Raw genomic sequence first — 18,036 nt, forward strand, 5'->3', positions numbered from 1 at the left:
TATTCAATAAATTATTCCGAGAACAAATATTTCCGAACATTTGGAAAGAATCAGCAGTAATGCTAGACTGTGTTTTGAAACAAATGGAATCACAATGATCCATACAAGTTCCGACCTGTTTCTTTGTTAAGCTGTGTCGGGGAAAAATGGAAAGAGCTATATTTAAATTTATATACAACCATTTGAATTTAGGTAAATTAAAACCGTTTCAATTCAGATACTCTCCTTTATAATTTTCAATCTGGTTTACTGCCCCAAATTTCCACCATATTTCAGTTCATAGAGATCCACCATATTATATGCACTGCTTTAGTCAACGCGAGGATGTGTGTATAATATTTTGCGATGTTTCAAAGGCTTTTGATCGCGTCTAACATAAAGGATTGCTCTTTAAATTGATTCCCATTTAAATAGTTGGCATAGCAACGATCTTTCTGCTCGCATTCAATAAGTACGTGCTAATACCTCTGAATCTACAAACAATCGCGTATTTACTGGAGTCCCAAGGATCTTTTCTAGGTAAACAATTGTTCCTTATATATCTTTAAATTGTTGATAATCGGATAAGTGTCACAGGACTCTTTCCGGACGATAATTTACTAGCTTACTCATCTAATGCCATTGACATCAAATACGATCTAACTCTGTTCTTTAAAATATAGGCCAATGGCCATAAAAATTGCTGGTAAGTTTTAACCCTACAAAGATCGAGTCTTTTTTTCTGTTTAACAAATTAGACCCAGTTTTTCCCGAGCTTGAATTTCAAAATGAGCTTCTACATTTTGCTGAACATCATCAACGTCTTGGTCTAACATTCACTGACTCTGGTAGGTTTTCGAAAAATTGATTATATCTGATCACATGGATACAAAATGCCAAATAGTTTGAGGTCCATTAAATACAATTTGGGTCGGAAAGCATTGGAAAGGATTTCTCTCCTTATATACGACCTCTACTAGAGTATATTGATATAGCATCTGATAGTTGCTCGACGTATTGACTCGAAAGGCTGCAACTTGAAGCGAGACGAATCATAATTGAACTCACCACTTGCGCTTCTAATAACAATATTTACAAAATCGAAAAGAAGAATATTTCACAAAACTTTGTACCTTCCACAAATTTGTATATGATTCAGCCCCCCCCCCTTCCTCCAAGATGTTGTACCTCCGTTAGTTGGACATACAGTACAATATAATGTTTAGAAATATAAATTATTTTCAACACATACATGATAGACTTAAAATCTCGAGAAATTCTTGTTTATCTTCCACATTAAAGGTTTTGAACACTCTGCCGGATCCAGGAATGCATGAAACAGATTATCTAATACTTAAAAGAAAAATGTCACCCACACATAAACATGTCCACTATACTATTGTACTGGTAACAGGAAATCATTAATTATTTATAGTAGGATAAGAAACAACTGCGGTGATTTAAAGAATGATTTATTTTCAGTTTTTCTTACTGAAAGCCACTGTGCACTTTTAGAGAGGACGATAAGACTGCCTACCATTATATCTATTGTTGTGATAAACATAAGTACCAATAATGAGACAAAGGCACTGGATCATCTTAGCTATCAAATGACCTAAACGCCTTTATCTTTGAAATCGTCCAGACTTATATTAAAGATACTAAAAGATTTTAATAATTGACTAAGACAATCTACCTACTGGCGTATTTCCTTCCAATACCCTCCAAGGAATCTCAACCCATCCCATCTTGAAATTAGTTGTTGTACATATTTTGTATTATTTTTTCTAGCATGATGGCTTTTTTCCATATTTATTTGTATTAAAGCTCTGTATTTCTGATCCACATATTGTTAGTCCTTGCCACTTATCATGTACCTACTTGCGTATTTTGGGGAGGAATGTTGCTAAGTTGTGAAAAGTTGTTGCCCGACCACATTTGCTGTAAATAAATTTCAACCCAAAACGGCATCTAAGTAGATATGTACTCAATACGTTAAAAAAGGCCATCAAGTTTAATGGTTGAAAGAAATATTCTCTTCATAGTAAAAAAAAAATATCAGATTCCCCTTACACATTAAATATTATTTAAATCCCACTCCTACCATATCAAAATGTAATCCTTTTTTTTTTGCACTTTTCGTTTATTAAAATCTTGACGAGAACAGTGCCAACAAATCGTCTACTTCACAATGTATGTAATACAAGCTGAATTGGTGACATGATTTAACCTCTATGCTACATACTGTTATCTAACTTGTCGGGGGAGGAGGCAATAAAAGTGTGTCGTAAAACCCTTGCGTTTCATTTTATTTTCGATTGTTATATTAGTGCATAAAGGCATGTCATTCCTTCAATTCATAAAAAGTGATATGCAGATATGGGGCACACAATTCAAGTTTACAGGGGGTTGGGCTTAATTACAAATATGCCACGTAATATAACATCAAAATATCATAAATCATAATTATTTAATGAATCATGCAATAATTCAACATACAAAGATCTCAGATTTATGAATTTAAGTTTGAAATTTGTCATTAAATGCGTTGCCTTTACTTAACATTTCCCGAGTATTTTTATTGTTTCAACTTTGATACCATACTACCAACGTTTTCTTCAGAGCGACTACCATCTGAAATTACAGGGAAATACCCAACACTCTGGCTCACACGTTGATCAGAAATAACAACTATTAAAAATTAACAAAGTCTCACACTTTAATTATTGGTGTAGTAGGAATAAAAATTAAAAAGTATGTATGCTGAAACGTTCCCGACTGTTTTCTAAGTGGTAACGTGACAATAGGACTTACCATAATAATGATAATAAAATGTTACTTGCTTAGGTTAGAATAAACAGTAACACAAAAAAGAGTGAGAACAACAAGTTTTGAAAATTTATCAAATAATTTATTTCTCTAAACAAAATACCGTAAAAAATGAAAAAATAAGAACTTAAGGTTTTAAGAATCAAATCTAAAATAATCCAAGAATAATCCACGAATTCAATTTTAGAAGTCCTAATAATGAAATGTCCTAATAAATTCAAGTTCGAGTCCAAACGAAAAATCCAAAATGAATGGCGATGACGTATACTGTATCCTATGTGGTGTTATAAAATCTTCGGTTCTGTGTTATTCACAAACAATAATCCGGTGTTTGAATTTCCCAATAAAATGTAATGAAATGTCTTTGTCCAAGAATTCTGTATGAGCACTCATATATTTTCATGAAAAGGAAGCAATCCTTTTGAATCCAAATAATTCGAATAAACATTAGAATGTAATTCCCAAAGTGACACAACAAAAAAAATCGCATTTACGTATCAGTGTTTAGAAGCCCAGCTGACAAAAATCTCTATAAACAATTATTTTACAGTAATTCGAAACGCAAAACAAATTTTCAAATGAGGGTCAACTTTCCAGAACCTTCGAGAAGTAATCACGTATAAAAGCACGTAGTCCCAGTATGACCTTGGCCAGAACCAATAATTATACTCCAAGAATAAGTTAAAAATAAAAGTTGTTTACTTTTCTTACTGATTTCTGAATTAAGGTCAGGAACTAGGTCAGGTTTAAGTGTTTACAAATGAACAGTCAAGGTCAAACTATTTTCTGGAAAGGTATCGAGTTCCTAGTAAACAAAACTACACAATTTTGACATAACAATGAATATAAAATAAAAAGATTTTAAAACTTACAAACAATTAAATGAAATCAATTATAAATTAAATCAGATATAAGTAACGAATAATAATAATAATAATAATAATAATAATAATAATAATGTTAAGAAGAAGTAGTAGTAGTAGTGAAGGGCCCAATATAACAACACAACCATTTTTAGTGCAACTGTGCAATAACTCATCTTAATTCATATTTAAATGATACATTACGAGAGTCAACTCTCCGACTCAGTATATTACATCCTGTTATGTATATTTAATTTACATTCTTTGATAAATAACTTTATTTATTATTGTAATTTCATTATATGTAGTTATAATATGACATTGTAGGCTCGACCTGACTTTGTCCGAAATTAGGCTAATTTTCTTCCTGGCCTGAATTATTGATTTTGGTTTTTTAGTAAACATATTTATCTCATTCTGTGTCTTGAACTTTGAAAATTGTATACTATCAATTTCATATTATAATTCAGTAACAGACTTCTAATTATAACTAAGATTTTATTTTATAAACATTACGAACCTTCCTGAAGGTTGTTTTCCATTAGTTAATGTCTTTTTTGACAATGTTAATTGTGATCTGAGGTCAGGCAGAAAACTATATAATCTTGTTACTGGAAAAATTATTCATTCGTGCTTAGAACATTAGCCGAATCAATTGTATTTATTGCTGTGTCCAGTAAGTCATTTGGGTTGACATTTATTTCTTCAAATTAATTAATTCAGGCGAGTTTTCTCTGGATATACAGAGTGTACATAAAAATAATATTCTTGGAAAGAGACATTCACTGGGATTTATAAGGAATTCAAAGCTGGAATCATGTTAATGTGATTCAACAACAAAGACTGTTGGTACAACACCATGATACATTCCACCACTGGCACATCAACACTTTCACCGCTGGATTTAATTTGAATTTATACTAAAGTTTATAATTATTAGGACTTCTGTTTGTAATTATATGATTATTTCGGATTTAATTCGCAATACCGTAAGTTCCTTTTTACAATTTCACTATGCATTTAAGGAAATATTCTTTACTGAATTTTACAAAGCTTTTCGCTTCTCAGACTTTTATATTACTTGTTTTAAAACCAAAGAGTCGTAATACCTCCCTGACATGTCTTTTCACTCATGTGTATAGTGCTATATACTCCTTAGCCGTTCATTTACAATGTTGTCATCCCAAAGTGTATATATATTGTGTAACTTTGAAGCATTTTGATTAAAGATGGTTAGAAATAAAGCAGTTCTTTTGTAAGATGTTGGCATTTCTCATAAACAATAACGAGTCTGTGGTGACACATGTGAAACCCCATACTACCTCCAGCTGATGTGTGACATTACACGTGTCCTTGTCCTCCATACTTTTGATTTGATGACAGTTTTATCCATGAATTAAATTTTGCACGCATGATGAAACATGCCTTTTCTGGGTTGTATTTGATTTCTTTTTTAGCCAGAATATTTGTCATTTCTGGCAGAGAACTATGCAAGATATAAGCAGAATATTTTTGGAGCCGGTATGCTTGAAATGTCTTATGCCCAGTTTAATTTTTAGAGTGGAAAGGGATGCAGTAAATAGGTTGTCCAAATTTACTTACCCTTCTAACTCCTTCTAATACCGCTGTCTGAAATGCGATGCCCGGCTTGGTAAATCCACAGGATTCGATACTGCCCCAACTGTTGCTGTAAATATCAACACTTTCGAGCTCATGTTTTAAAGAAGATCCAGTCCAAGCATCCTTACCACATCCATCATCATCAAGGAAGCGTATGGCTAAGATAGAGAAGAAAACAAAATGTATCTGAGATGCATTTATCAAATGATTTAGCCATCCTTGCGCCATTTTTGGAATCGTCCAGTTACTGTTGTACTCTGCGTCTGCTGCCTGACTGTTCGTCTGTCTAATTTCACTCAGTGCTCTATATATGCGACGGTTACAACATCAAAATGTACACGATAATGTTACTGCAGTCCACGATAATAAACTTACGAAGTTAAATGAAATTACATTAAAAAATAAAGCACAGACAAAACGTCACATTGAAATTCCGAACTTGAAAGTATATCTAGCACAGACTAAATAAAATTAGGGAAAATAGTGTAAAAAAATTCTAAAATTATAATATATTAAAAGAAATTAAAAATTTATAAATGCAAATTACAACTAAAACAATCTCAAACTGAAAACTTTTAAACCATTTAATTCGATTTTTTCAAAAGGCAAAATAATGAATTATGAATTAACAAATTTGTTAATGATTTGTTATCAAAACAAGCATGAAACTTTAAAACAAAGTAAATAAATTTAAATAAAACAGCTTAAAGAAAACTTGAATAACGTACAAAAACATAATTTAACTAAAGGTTTAAACAAAATTATGCAAAAATAGTAATACAGGAAAGTTTGAAAACGAAACATAAATGCTAAAAGCAACCTATAATCAAAAAGAAAAGAAAATTAAAATTTATGTTTGCAAATTAAAACATAAAACCTCATTTGATAAAGCTGAAATTCAAACAATAACATTTTAAAAAGTAAAAATGGTAAAAAAACTTAAGAAGTTTAAAATAAACAAGAAAAAGGAATTTTTAAAAATAAAATGCGAATATGTATACCATTTTTACGACAACAATATCAGAAACAATAATTCAAAGACAAAGTTAGAAAGCGGAATATTTAAAGAAACAATTTTATACAATACACAATTTAAATATAATTTAAACAAAATTGTACACCTAATTTTCTTACAAATTTACCACCTTTACAATTTAAAAAAATTAAAACGAACTAACATTTTAAAGCAAAATATTTACTTCAAAAGCAGAAGACCACTTTTAACCAATAAAATAGAAATAACAATTTCAAAAACCTTTTTCAAAACAATAAACAATATTAAAAAAATTAAAGGAAAAACGAATTGTTCGAAATTAAATTTGTGAAAAGCAAATTTGAAAAAATGTTTGCACAATAAGAAAAACAATTAGAAAGAAAAACTAAATATCTACGATTTATAAAAGTAAATTTAAACTTTAGGCACAACAAATGTTTAGAGAAAGACTAATATTTCGAAGACAAATAGAAGACATAATATTTCAACAAAAGATGCTGAAGCTGATTTCTTTTAATTAATTGTAATTAATTAATCTTACCAATACTTTTTTTTTTAAAAATAACAAGAAGCAAAATTTAAACTATAAATAAAAACCATTTAATTTTGGTAGACTAGTCAGGAGATTACTGACACAAATTTAATTGTATTTTAACAAATCTAAACTAAATTTCAAAAAGTATTGAATTCTTTTTTTAAAATGCATCCTGAAAGCAACAGAAAATTTAAAGCATATTTAAGATATGTAAAGTAAAAACGATTAAATTTAATTAAAAATAGTAAAATTTAAAAAGTTGGATCGAAAATAAACAAAACAAAAATAAGAAAAAATTAAAATCGTTTTAGAAAGGTAAACAAGTTCCATTATTACAAGCAACATAAATTTAGACTAATAAATCAAAATAAAAAATATTTGAAATATTTTTTACCAAATTAAGCTTCCCCCCACCACCACCACCACCTCCCCCCCCCCCCAAAAAAAAAACAACACCAACCTTAATGGACAGTAATAATTTTGTGACCAATCCACATTTTCCATCCTTACCGACCGCTCTGGTGGCCTAGTGGTTAGAGCGTCTGCCCCGGATGCGGGAAGTCGTGGGTTCGAACCCCGGCTGAGTCATATCAAAGACTTATAAAAATGGTACTAACAACTGCTTCGCTAGGTGATCAGCATTAATAGGTCGTTATTAGGATTAAACTGCCACACTGCAGACATCGTAGGGATATGACTGGATAATTGTTAAAGCTACGTTAAAAATCTAAATCACACACACACACACACACACATCATTACCGAGCAACGCACATTTTTCATCCTATCTTTAATGACCGAAATATATCCATAATTTACAAGACTTACCCTCACTGATAAGCACCAGAACTTACAAATGAAAAACCAGGGTGTCACTTCGAGGTCTCTAACCAGCCATATATGCTGGGATGGGGCTATGGAGTGTCAACAAAACAAATGGAACCATGAGAGGACTATAAAATAGGCCAGTGAAGTGATAGGATTATCATTAAACGAAAATCATGACCATCCAACACCTACCAAATGGATGGACTAAACGGATTAAGGAAATGAGAGTTGTGATAGTAGCTAACATATATAGTAGCGATCCAAAAACCATCTTTATTACCCAATACCCCAACTTACAAACTCCGCAAATAATGGTCACTAGCACACATGATTACAATATAACACTCAACTTTTCAATCGAAACAGATTAGGGAATAGGGGTAAATGAAATATAGATTTTGCTGATCTACTGTGATACGATTTTTATTTTGATTAACACTGTTTCTTCAATTTTTTAATTTTATATATTTTTAAATTTATTTTTAAGATTTATTTATGTTTCATAACGTAATTTTTACTTTTCCATTATGTTTCTTTACGAGCCATGTATTATTTTTACATTAAACATACGTGAATTTTGTTGTGTTTCTAATACCTTTTTTATCATTTTATGTCTGCTTCAAATACTTTTCATTAATTACTTCTTTAAATGTTAGTGTAGTTATAATTGTTCATTTAATTGATTTGTGGTTTTTGTGAAGTTGTTTTAAAATTTTTAGATTCGTATTTTGTTTGTTGTTTCTTTACATATCATGATAGTTTGTGTATTTTAAATATTTTAAAATCTGTGTTTCAAATTTCAAAATTCTAACTTTCAATTGTTTTTATTTCTGATTTTTTTATCTTAACTTTTTTAATTTTCAATTTTGGGTTACCAATTTATAAATATATTTAATAATTGACTGTTTATTTCCCTTTTACGATATTTAATCTTTCCCACATTTTTTCAACTTTTGCTATGTTTCAAGATTGTAATTTTAGTACAGCTTTAGTCCATGCATATATTTAATATCATATTCCGTATTGATTTATTATGTGATAAAATGATTTTCAGTTCTGGAATTAGTTCCTTGTTTCTGCATTTGTTTTATTCTTGAGGGAAACTCAAATAATTCATTTTCAATTTATGAATTTGTGATTTTTTACATATCATATACTGGATTTTTTCTTCTCCACAGAATTCTGATTTAGTTTCGGAAATTAAGTGCGACATTTTACTCTATGTCATATAACTTGGCTCCACCATACCGACGATAGAACGTGAAAACACTCCTGCTTCAGCATTTTTTTTATCTCAACATTTACCATTCCTTCATTTTAATACGCATGCGTATTTTTAATTCGAAATCAGCTGAAGGATTGTAAACTTGAAAGAATGTATATTAAGTTGTTATTAAATGTCTTAGATCCCCATAGTAACCGACAATGCTAAATTCCTTCGAGACCATATACCGTCTCATTTACTCCTAAGGTAGCATCCCATGGTAAATTCCGATTAATCCCATCCCAGCCCAGTTCAGTTCTAACAGCTGCCACAGCGGCCCACGCCCACCCTAACACTAGAAGGGCCAACAGCGAGATGTTAAGACCCGGAGGTTTTTCTGACCAGACTGTCTCCACCGGGCGCTGTATTCAAGCTCATCATAAACATTGCACCGTCATGGGTTGTAGGAGATTCCACTGACAGCTACACTGGTATTAGGACCAGTGCGGGTCACACGTTCTTGAACTTGGGGCCCAGCTTTCAAACTATTCAATATAACATGCATGGCCAAAGCCAGCACTGTAGAGATAAATTGCCGCACCCACGTTCTTTGAAAGCAGCACGAAACATAACGTCGGCGACTCATTTAACATTAGTGACACAAAAATAGGGCATATCCACAAATTGTTGCTGACCAGATATATTGATGTATTATATTAGCACGTGCTGACCAAGGTCAAGATCGATGATAATGTGAATAAATGGAACTCTGGAAAGTGGGGAAAGGAAATGTTGTTTTGGCGAAATCAAGTAAACTTGCCGTTTTGTGTGCGACCGCTGCTTATGTTGTCAACGTCTACGGCCATATATTGATTGCAGGATTGCTCAGATTTTTAAGTGAACCCAGGATACACAACCAGAGGAGGTGAGAGCAATTTGAGAGGGACTCATCCAAATATATGCGGTCAGAGTACGTATATATATATATATATATATATATATATATATATATATATATATATATATATATATATATATATATATATCAGCTCGATCGCTGTTACAGGAGGAGGGAGGGGCGAAGAAACGCTGTCCGTAGCACGCCACGTAAACCAGATACGTTCAGAGTAAAGAGAAAAAATAATTCATCATAAAATCTGCAGCAGCAGGCTGCAATTATGTAAATTCTGGAAGAAAATGCGGAAGAATATAATTCTCGGTATTAGTATCACCATCGTGACTTTTCCGGCCCAGAAAATACCATCTTCGCTCTAGAACAGCTCCTGATCCTTGTGTGCGTGCCCCAAGGCTGCTGCATATCTGTCGAGGCAAATAACCTAGAATGCTTTCTTGCCGGCTCTGCTAGGTCTTAGATTTGTTCACATCAGCCATGTCGCCTCGGATTTCAGTGGTGTGTAGCAGCTCGAACAAGCATGTGTTAGTATATGTTGCTAGGTCTGTATCCTTTCATCCCTAGAGTTCTAAATGCTTTTTCAGTCCGTGAGCTATCCACAGCCCATCAGTGTTCGTTACGATAAGCTCCCGGAGACTGGAACAAAACTCCATCTTGGGGTTATGCTCGTTGAAAAACCTTTCTAGGACTAACCTCCATCTCATTAAAAACAAAGCAATCCAACTGGAGGCCCAGTATTCACCTGAGGACAACCATCGAGCTGGGACACATTGTAGTCTTTCCAGGATTAACCTGCTGATTGCTGTGAAACACCTGACATGAATGCACCCAATAAAATGAAATGTGATTCATAATGATGCACTTCTTCAAATATATGGAAATGATCTTCCACTCATTATTCAAATAGTTTTATTTGACAACTTTGTTATCTTGCCCAAACATCTCTGATGGCTAATAATTGTTTGGGTGCTCCAAGTGGCATTTCAAAACCCCCACACATAAAGTGATTTAACGAAATTCAGCTGATCAGAGTATACTGAAAGTAGCCGTTTAAGACGAAGAGACAGACAGACAGACATATATTAGTTACCTGCTAGTTTAGCCTCCGGGGCAACACCCGCTGCACAAAATCCATTTCCTTTTATGGCTGCCACAAGACCTGCACATTTTGTTCCATGACTTAGAAAGAGAGTTAATATGAACTGAGACAGCATACATTTATTCATAATTTTTGACAGTGGTATATATATATATATATATATATTATTTGGATGGTTATAAAATTGCTGCAAACTAAAAAAAATAGTAGGACATAAATGACCTCTCATAGTGAAATATACACACCAAAACAAAGGCACATTTCCAGATAAAGAGTCAAAGTAAGTCGTTGAATATCTATGGTGTACGATTTACAATAATGCAAACTTCCAGTGCTAAGCTTTATCGCTGGCTTTCTATAATTTGTAACGTATATTTAATTTAACTGTTTTTTGTTAGTTTCAATTTTTTTAAATTTCATTATATGCTATTGTAATGTAACATTGCATGCTACCTTGACCTACCGATCCGGTGGCCTAGTGATTAGATCGTCCGCCCCGGATGCGGGAGGTCGTGTGTTCAATACCCAGCCGAGTCATACCAAAGACTTATAAAAATGGTACTAACAGCTACCTCGCCTGGTACTCAGCATTAAGAGGTTAGTGTTAAGACTGGTCCGCCTGGTGTTAGTATAATCTGACTGGGTGGGACATCATGCTACATGTCTGCGGCATGATGCCCCAGTGCTTGACATTACTATAAACTGTCACGCTGCAGACATCGTATCAGGATCATTTTAGAAGGTTATTTTCCATTAGGTAATTTTTAATTTTAAAAATGCTAATTGTGACCTGAGGTCAAGTCGATAACTATATCATCTTGTATTTTTGAGGACTTGGTCATTTGTGCTTTAATATCAAGCACTTTCAATCTGCATTATTTTGTGTCCAGATGGGATCAATCTTTTTCTTCAAATAATTGAATTCGAGTGATTATTTCCTCTGGAAATACAAAAGTGGTCTCATAATATTCTTTGGTAAAGAGATTCACTGGAATTCATACTGAATTCAAAATTGGAGTTATATTACTGTGATTCCATAAAAATCAGCACTCTGTAAGCCATAAGAGATACGTCATCGCCTTCATTGTTTCGATTTCTTTGGGACTTGTACCGTGTTATATTCAGGACTTTAAATTATTAGAACTTGTATTTGTAATGCCTGGATTATTTTGGGATTTAATTCGCATACTGTAAGTTCTTTTTTCTCATGTTCACTTTGTACTCGAGGGAAATACATTTTATTTGTTGAATTTTATAAAGCTTTTTGTCTTTCACTCTTTAGTGTTACTTATTTTATGAGCACAGATTCGTAACAAATTAAAGATATTAAATCAGATATACAAGTTATCATCTATGAAAAGGAGCAGCATAAATTGGTTGTTATATTTAAAGTGTATCTGAGAGATCCGACAGACCAAAAATATTTTTTACAAATTATGCAGACTTAATAAAAATAAAACACGCGGAATATCCTCTAATTATAAGTACTATCGAAGTAAATATGAAACCAAAGTACTGGGAAAAAAAAACATATCGGCAAGAGTTTCAAATCACTTCCTAATTTTGCTAATCATCACTAAGATTTCTCAGTACTTCCAGTATCCAGTTGCAGATACGATTCTCAGTACTTCCAGTATCCAGTTACAGATACGATTCTAGACGAGTATTAAAGAAACAACACGTGTTGCGATATAATTGGCAAGTCATCACACTAAAGCATCATTAGACGTATTAATGTATTTTTACAAATAATCAGAACCTTTCAGACAGAAAGTGATAAATAACACAACTCATTTTCTCATTCATATATATATATATTCAATTTTGCTCTAAACTTAATCTATTGTGATGGCTTATAACAAACTAGCATATGTGGCATTCTGGTATTTGCAAATGACATTCGTCTTCTGTGATGTAACTCTTGATTTCAGAGCGAAAAGAAATATAATAGTATCCTTCCATTTCGTCGTTTCCATCACTCGATTGAAGTTTGCTAAAATTAGTAATGTGTAAGTTCATTGTATATTAATTGGAAACAGGTTTCACTTCTGCAGCAGTGGTGTCATTATTGACACCGTTAAGACTGCGATTGATATGTATTAAAGTTTCGAAAGTTCGAAACTACGACTCTCTTCATAGCATAGTTCATATATGAGACCACATACTGAACAGAGAGAGAGAGAGAGAGAGAGAGAGAGAGAGAGATCGTATTTGCCTGATATCCAGAATGTCTGGATACGACGTATGGTTCGGTGGATTTGCGTCAGTCTTGAGTTCCTCCATCGCGTAGTTGTAGGAAAGGGACTGGTCCTACAAATATAGGTTTACAAGGTGAGATATGCTTAAGATAAAATGTCAAAAGAATTAATGTCACTTGAGGATAATTGACGAATTATTAGACTTTCTATGTATGTATGTATGTATGTATGCATGTATTATAAATTATAAAATAAACAACGCCAACACGTAGAATGTGTGACCAGTTTCGTTTTAATGCCTCATCAGACTGAATTCAAACTGAATTCAATATTTATAGGTTACTGCATTTGTATGGTTAAATATGAACGAGATTTTTTGGCTGAAATACTGTATGACCTTGGGAGTGCAGTATATCCATCCGACAAAACGAGTTCATATTTTCCCATACAAATGAAGTAACCTTTTTATTTTATGCTCATTTTCTTATTCTACCTAAGGCTTAATTATATATACAAAATACACTACAAGAAACAACGTAAATGAATGTATGCCGTATTCCAAACTAAATACACAAGCGCAGATTTACCATTACACAACATCATTATTAATGCGCACATAACTCCGCCCAGATAAATTTGAATTTAGTCGCGCGCTCGACATAACTTTCGAAAGAAAATGGCGTCTAGTTAAAATTGAAATTTGCAGTCATATTGTGAATGAATGCGCATTGCAACAACTTTTCCATCTGATCTGGAATGAATATATTTTGGTATTTTGTTTCGATTCGACGAACGTTTGTGATTTTGGACTGGATTCATCTGTGCAAATTATATATGAAATACATCGGATTGAATAAGCTAGGGAGAAGCGTGTTTACATCTGCAAGTGTGTTTGTTCTGTCAATGACTATCTGAAATTATTATGTGGGGAAAATATGAAGTGTTTCAATTGCAATTATCAAAAAGACGCTATTGAATTTAATGTTTATTTTATTTTGAGTACAGTAAGGAAGATGTAATTGCACTTGGAATATAGTCGAAATTACGGTACAGTTTTGAAATGTGTAATCAAGCTTGAGAACTCAACTCATGGCATGGCTCATGTAATTCGGATTTGCAGAACTAAGAAAGTACATTTTGAGGAAATTCTGGATGTAAAGCTGTAAATATATTCTTTTGTCATTCGTATTGCCAGCTAAAGGAGACAGTTGATGCCTTTAACGCTTGCATGTTATTTGTAGGTACCAAGCAATTTTATGAAATCTGGTGTCTATCGCAAAATCTGAAGCAAAGTATCAAAAATTAACGTGGAATGTAGCAAAACAGTTGGTATGTTGCAGCCCAAGAAACATCTGATTTAGTTCATTTAGAAACAAATTTAATCAACCAAAACGTATTGCGTCTACTATGCGAATGTACATGATTTGTTTACAAAGTAGTTCCTAATAAAATATTGGGCACACGTGTCTTGTGCGTGGGTGCAATATGAAGGTGTGCAATATCGTAAAATACTGAACGCTTCTGATAATATAAAGTTAACGGAGAAAAAAAATGAGCATATACTAATTACAGGTTACTGCATTTTTATGGGAAAATATGAATACTGCACGACCTTGTGAGTGCAGTATATCCATCCGACAAAACCCAGATAAATTTGAACTTAGTCGCGCGCTCGATATAACTTTTGAAAGAAAATGGCGTGTCAAGTTAAAATTGAAATTTGTAGTCATATTGTGAATGAATGTGCATTGCAACAACTTTTCCACTTGATCTGGAATGAATAGATTTTGGTATTTTTTTCTTTCGATTCTACGAAATTTCGTGATTATGGACTGGATTTGTATGTGACAATTCCACATGAAATATATGGGATTGAATAAGCTAGAGAGAATCGTGTTTACATCTGCAAATGTGTTTCTGTTTCTGTCATTAAATGTTTGAAATCATAATGTGGGAAAAATATGAAGTCTTTCAATTGTAATTATCAAAAAGACGCTATGGAATTTAATGCTTATTTCATTTTGAGTGCAGTAAGGAGGCTGTAATTGCACTTATCATCGAAATTACAGTACAGTTTCGAAATGTGCAATCCAGATTGAGAACCTATGGCATGGCTCATGTAATTCGGATTTGCAGAATTAAGAAAATACATTTTGAGGAAATTCAGGATATAAAACTGTAAGTATATTTTATTTTTGCCATTCTTATCACCAGCTAAAGAAGAGAGTATATGACTTGTCACTTGTATGTTATTTGTAAGGACCTTATCTTGCGTCTGTTATAGACTGTAGCTAGCCTAAATCCGAAACATTGTATCAACGCGGAATGTGCCAAAGCAGCTGGTATGCAGTCCACGAAACTTCTGTTTTAGTTCATTCAGAAACAAATTTAAACAACCACAACGTAAAGAACCTCTTACGAGAGTGTTCATGATTTGTGTACAAATCAAAAGTGCTGGCGTCTGCGTCTATTGTTTGTTTACAATAGAAAGTAGTTCCTGTATGTACGTTAGTGTTTTATGTGTATTGTCGCGCGGGGTTCAATATAGGGTATACTGCACGATTCTGACAATGTAAAGTTAACGGGGAAAAAATGAGCATATAATAACACTGCTTACGTCATTAAATATGTTGTTTCTAAGTGATCAATGAAATAAACAATATGACATAAACAAGATGACGTTATAGCTTACATTTTAACCTAATTATCTTATACATTAACGAATAATTTGCATGGAGATGTGCATGTAAAGCAAAGATTATTGATATCTTAATACAAAACATATATAAAACTGGATCTTAAAGATACATATATCTCTACTGATAACTATATATAAAACTTATTACTAAATAGAGATAAACAGTTTTATCAATATTTGTATTATGCATAATTCACACTTATTAAAGATAAAGAAAATAAATAAACAAATTTTAAAAATATTTATAATTTTTAAAAAATATATCTTGATATATTATTGACAAATGTTAAATAGTTTATCAGAACTCTTATTATATAATAAAAAGGTATCGTGTGCATAACTTTTACTTTCAAGTATTTTATAAATAATTAATCATATTATATTGAGAATTAATTTAAAATGCACTTTCGTTTTTAAAGAATTAGTAAACTTATTTTTATGATATTAGATTATACATTTACCAATTAAGTTTTTCTACAAATTAGAATAATAAAAAAAATGTTCTTATCAAATTGTAAACAGGGGACATAATTCAGAAGAAAAAAAAAGAAAGAAAATGAAAAAGAAAAACAGAATTAATGATGTCATATAGTGTTTTTGAATTTAGTCCTTTTGGATATACCGTATTAAGACGGTGAATCTAATAGGTTTCCTTTAGCAGACGTTCAATTTCAGAATCAGCTTTAACAATAGGCTGGAAGGAGAAATCTTGCAATGTATGGGAAATTTTGTTAAAATGTGCGGCAACATGAGATGAAAATGATTGATCGATATAATTTTTTTATATCTGATCTATATTGCTTCATACGTTTAGATATTTGTTGACTGGTTTGTCCAACATATGTCACATTTTTTGCATGTTATCAAATAAATAACATCTGATGTTGCACAATTAGTATCACAATGCATATTAAAAATTTCTTTCGTATTAGTATTATTGAAAGAAGTATTTTCATTAATAAACGATTAGTGTGAACATCTAGGTCTATTACATTTAGTTGATGATCCTATTTTATATGATTTTTTTTTCTAATTTAGAATTAGTTAGGTAATCTTTAAGATTTTTAGTCCTTTTATAAGCAAGTGTGGGTTTGCTTTCGTGTAGCGATTTAACACTTGCTTTACATGATAAGTTTAATAAATCCCAATATTTATTGATAATCTTACCTATATTAGGAAAACTTTGATTATATTCAATAACAAAATGAATGATATCTTCATTTCTACTTTTGATTTTATATTGTAAAGATTCAAGCTGTGTAAGAGAAGATACTTTTTGGAAAGCAGTATTAATGATGTCAATAGGGTAATTTCTATACCTTAACTGGTAAATGTATAATCTAATATCATAAAAATAAGTTTACTAATACTTTAAAAATGAAAGTGCATTTTTAAATTACTTCTCAATAGAATATGATTAATTATTTATAAAATACTTGCTAGTATGCGTAATGCACACCATAATTTTTTTATTATATAAATTGTGTTCTGACAAACTATTTGTGCGCCACTATAATTAAACTCAACAAAACAACTATTTAACATAATAGAAACAAAGGAAATAGTAAAGAAAGTAGAAAGTAAATTGCAGTCAAAAGTCAAAACAGATAAAATGGCTACAGTGTTGGGTTTTGGGCTCATCAAAACCGGAGTATGGATTTTACTAATGCCAAGAGGAGGCAAGAAAAATACCCGTATTTTTCTATATAATGGGTTTTCGCCTGAAAAACTGGTACCGGGGAAGTGAAAACGACAGAAAGTGTCCTATATGCAATCAGACAGGGCACGCCCCGAAAGACTGCAGGAGTATACAGGTACCCAAACAAACAGTACCAGCTGTGGTGACATATTCGAGCAAAGCAGCGCCCAACAACCAGGTGCCCCCAACGATGGGCGAGATTGAAAACTTGATACTACAAGCAAGAACAGAAGGGACGCATGAAATACAGGAAATAGAAATAACACATACTATAAAAGAAACAAATGCAGAGACGACGAAAGAAGCCCAGTGGGAGAAGTTTCTTAGCCCCAAATAAAACGGGAATAATGAAAACACCAGCCAAGGAGGTGACATACAAGGCTTTCAGATTTACCCTATTACAGGAGGAAGGGGAGTCGATACAAGAAGAGGAGAGAGAAGGGAAAGAAGGCCAAAGGATTAACATGTCAGGATTGGACCCTCTAACGTGTTCTACACCCCTCCCACATAAAAAATAAAGAAAAGAAAAGCGAAATTTGTGTCACCCACGTCACAAGAAGAAACATTTGAGGAAGCA

The 18,036-nt window shown here is 32.4% G+C and overlaps 1 protein-coding gene across 3 annotated transcripts in view; it reads right to left on the reverse strand.

Moving 5' to 3' along the window:
* Positions 1-18,036, reverse strand: part of LOC149805254 (furin-like protease kpc-1) — a 69,469-nt gene that overhangs the window by 18,410 nt on the left and 33,023 nt on the right. For all 3 annotated transcript variants that reach the window (XR_016418409.1, XM_089948874.1, XM_089948886.1), the window contains exons 5-7: positions 13,080-13,174; positions 10,856-10,944; positions 5,274-5,449 (exon numbers count right to left, since the gene is read on the reverse strand). Coding sequence is in view for 2 of the 3 variants with exons in the window: in XM_089948874.1 (XP_089805000.1) it covers positions 5,274-5,449; positions 10,856-10,944; positions 13,080-13,174 (360 nt within the window). In the remaining variant the exon portion in view is untranslated. The remainder of the gene's footprint in view (positions 1-5,273; positions 5,450-10,855; positions 10,945-13,079; positions 13,175-18,036) is intronic.

The sequence above is a fragment of the Sinohyriopsis cumingii genome, chromosome 2 (assembly GCF_028554795.1).
Source record: "Sinohyriopsis cumingii isolate HCF-2022 chromosome 2, ASM2855479v2, whole genome shotgun sequence".
Lineage (NCBI taxonomy): Eukaryota > Metazoa > Mollusca > Bivalvia > Unionida > Unionidae > Sinohyriopsis > Sinohyriopsis cumingii.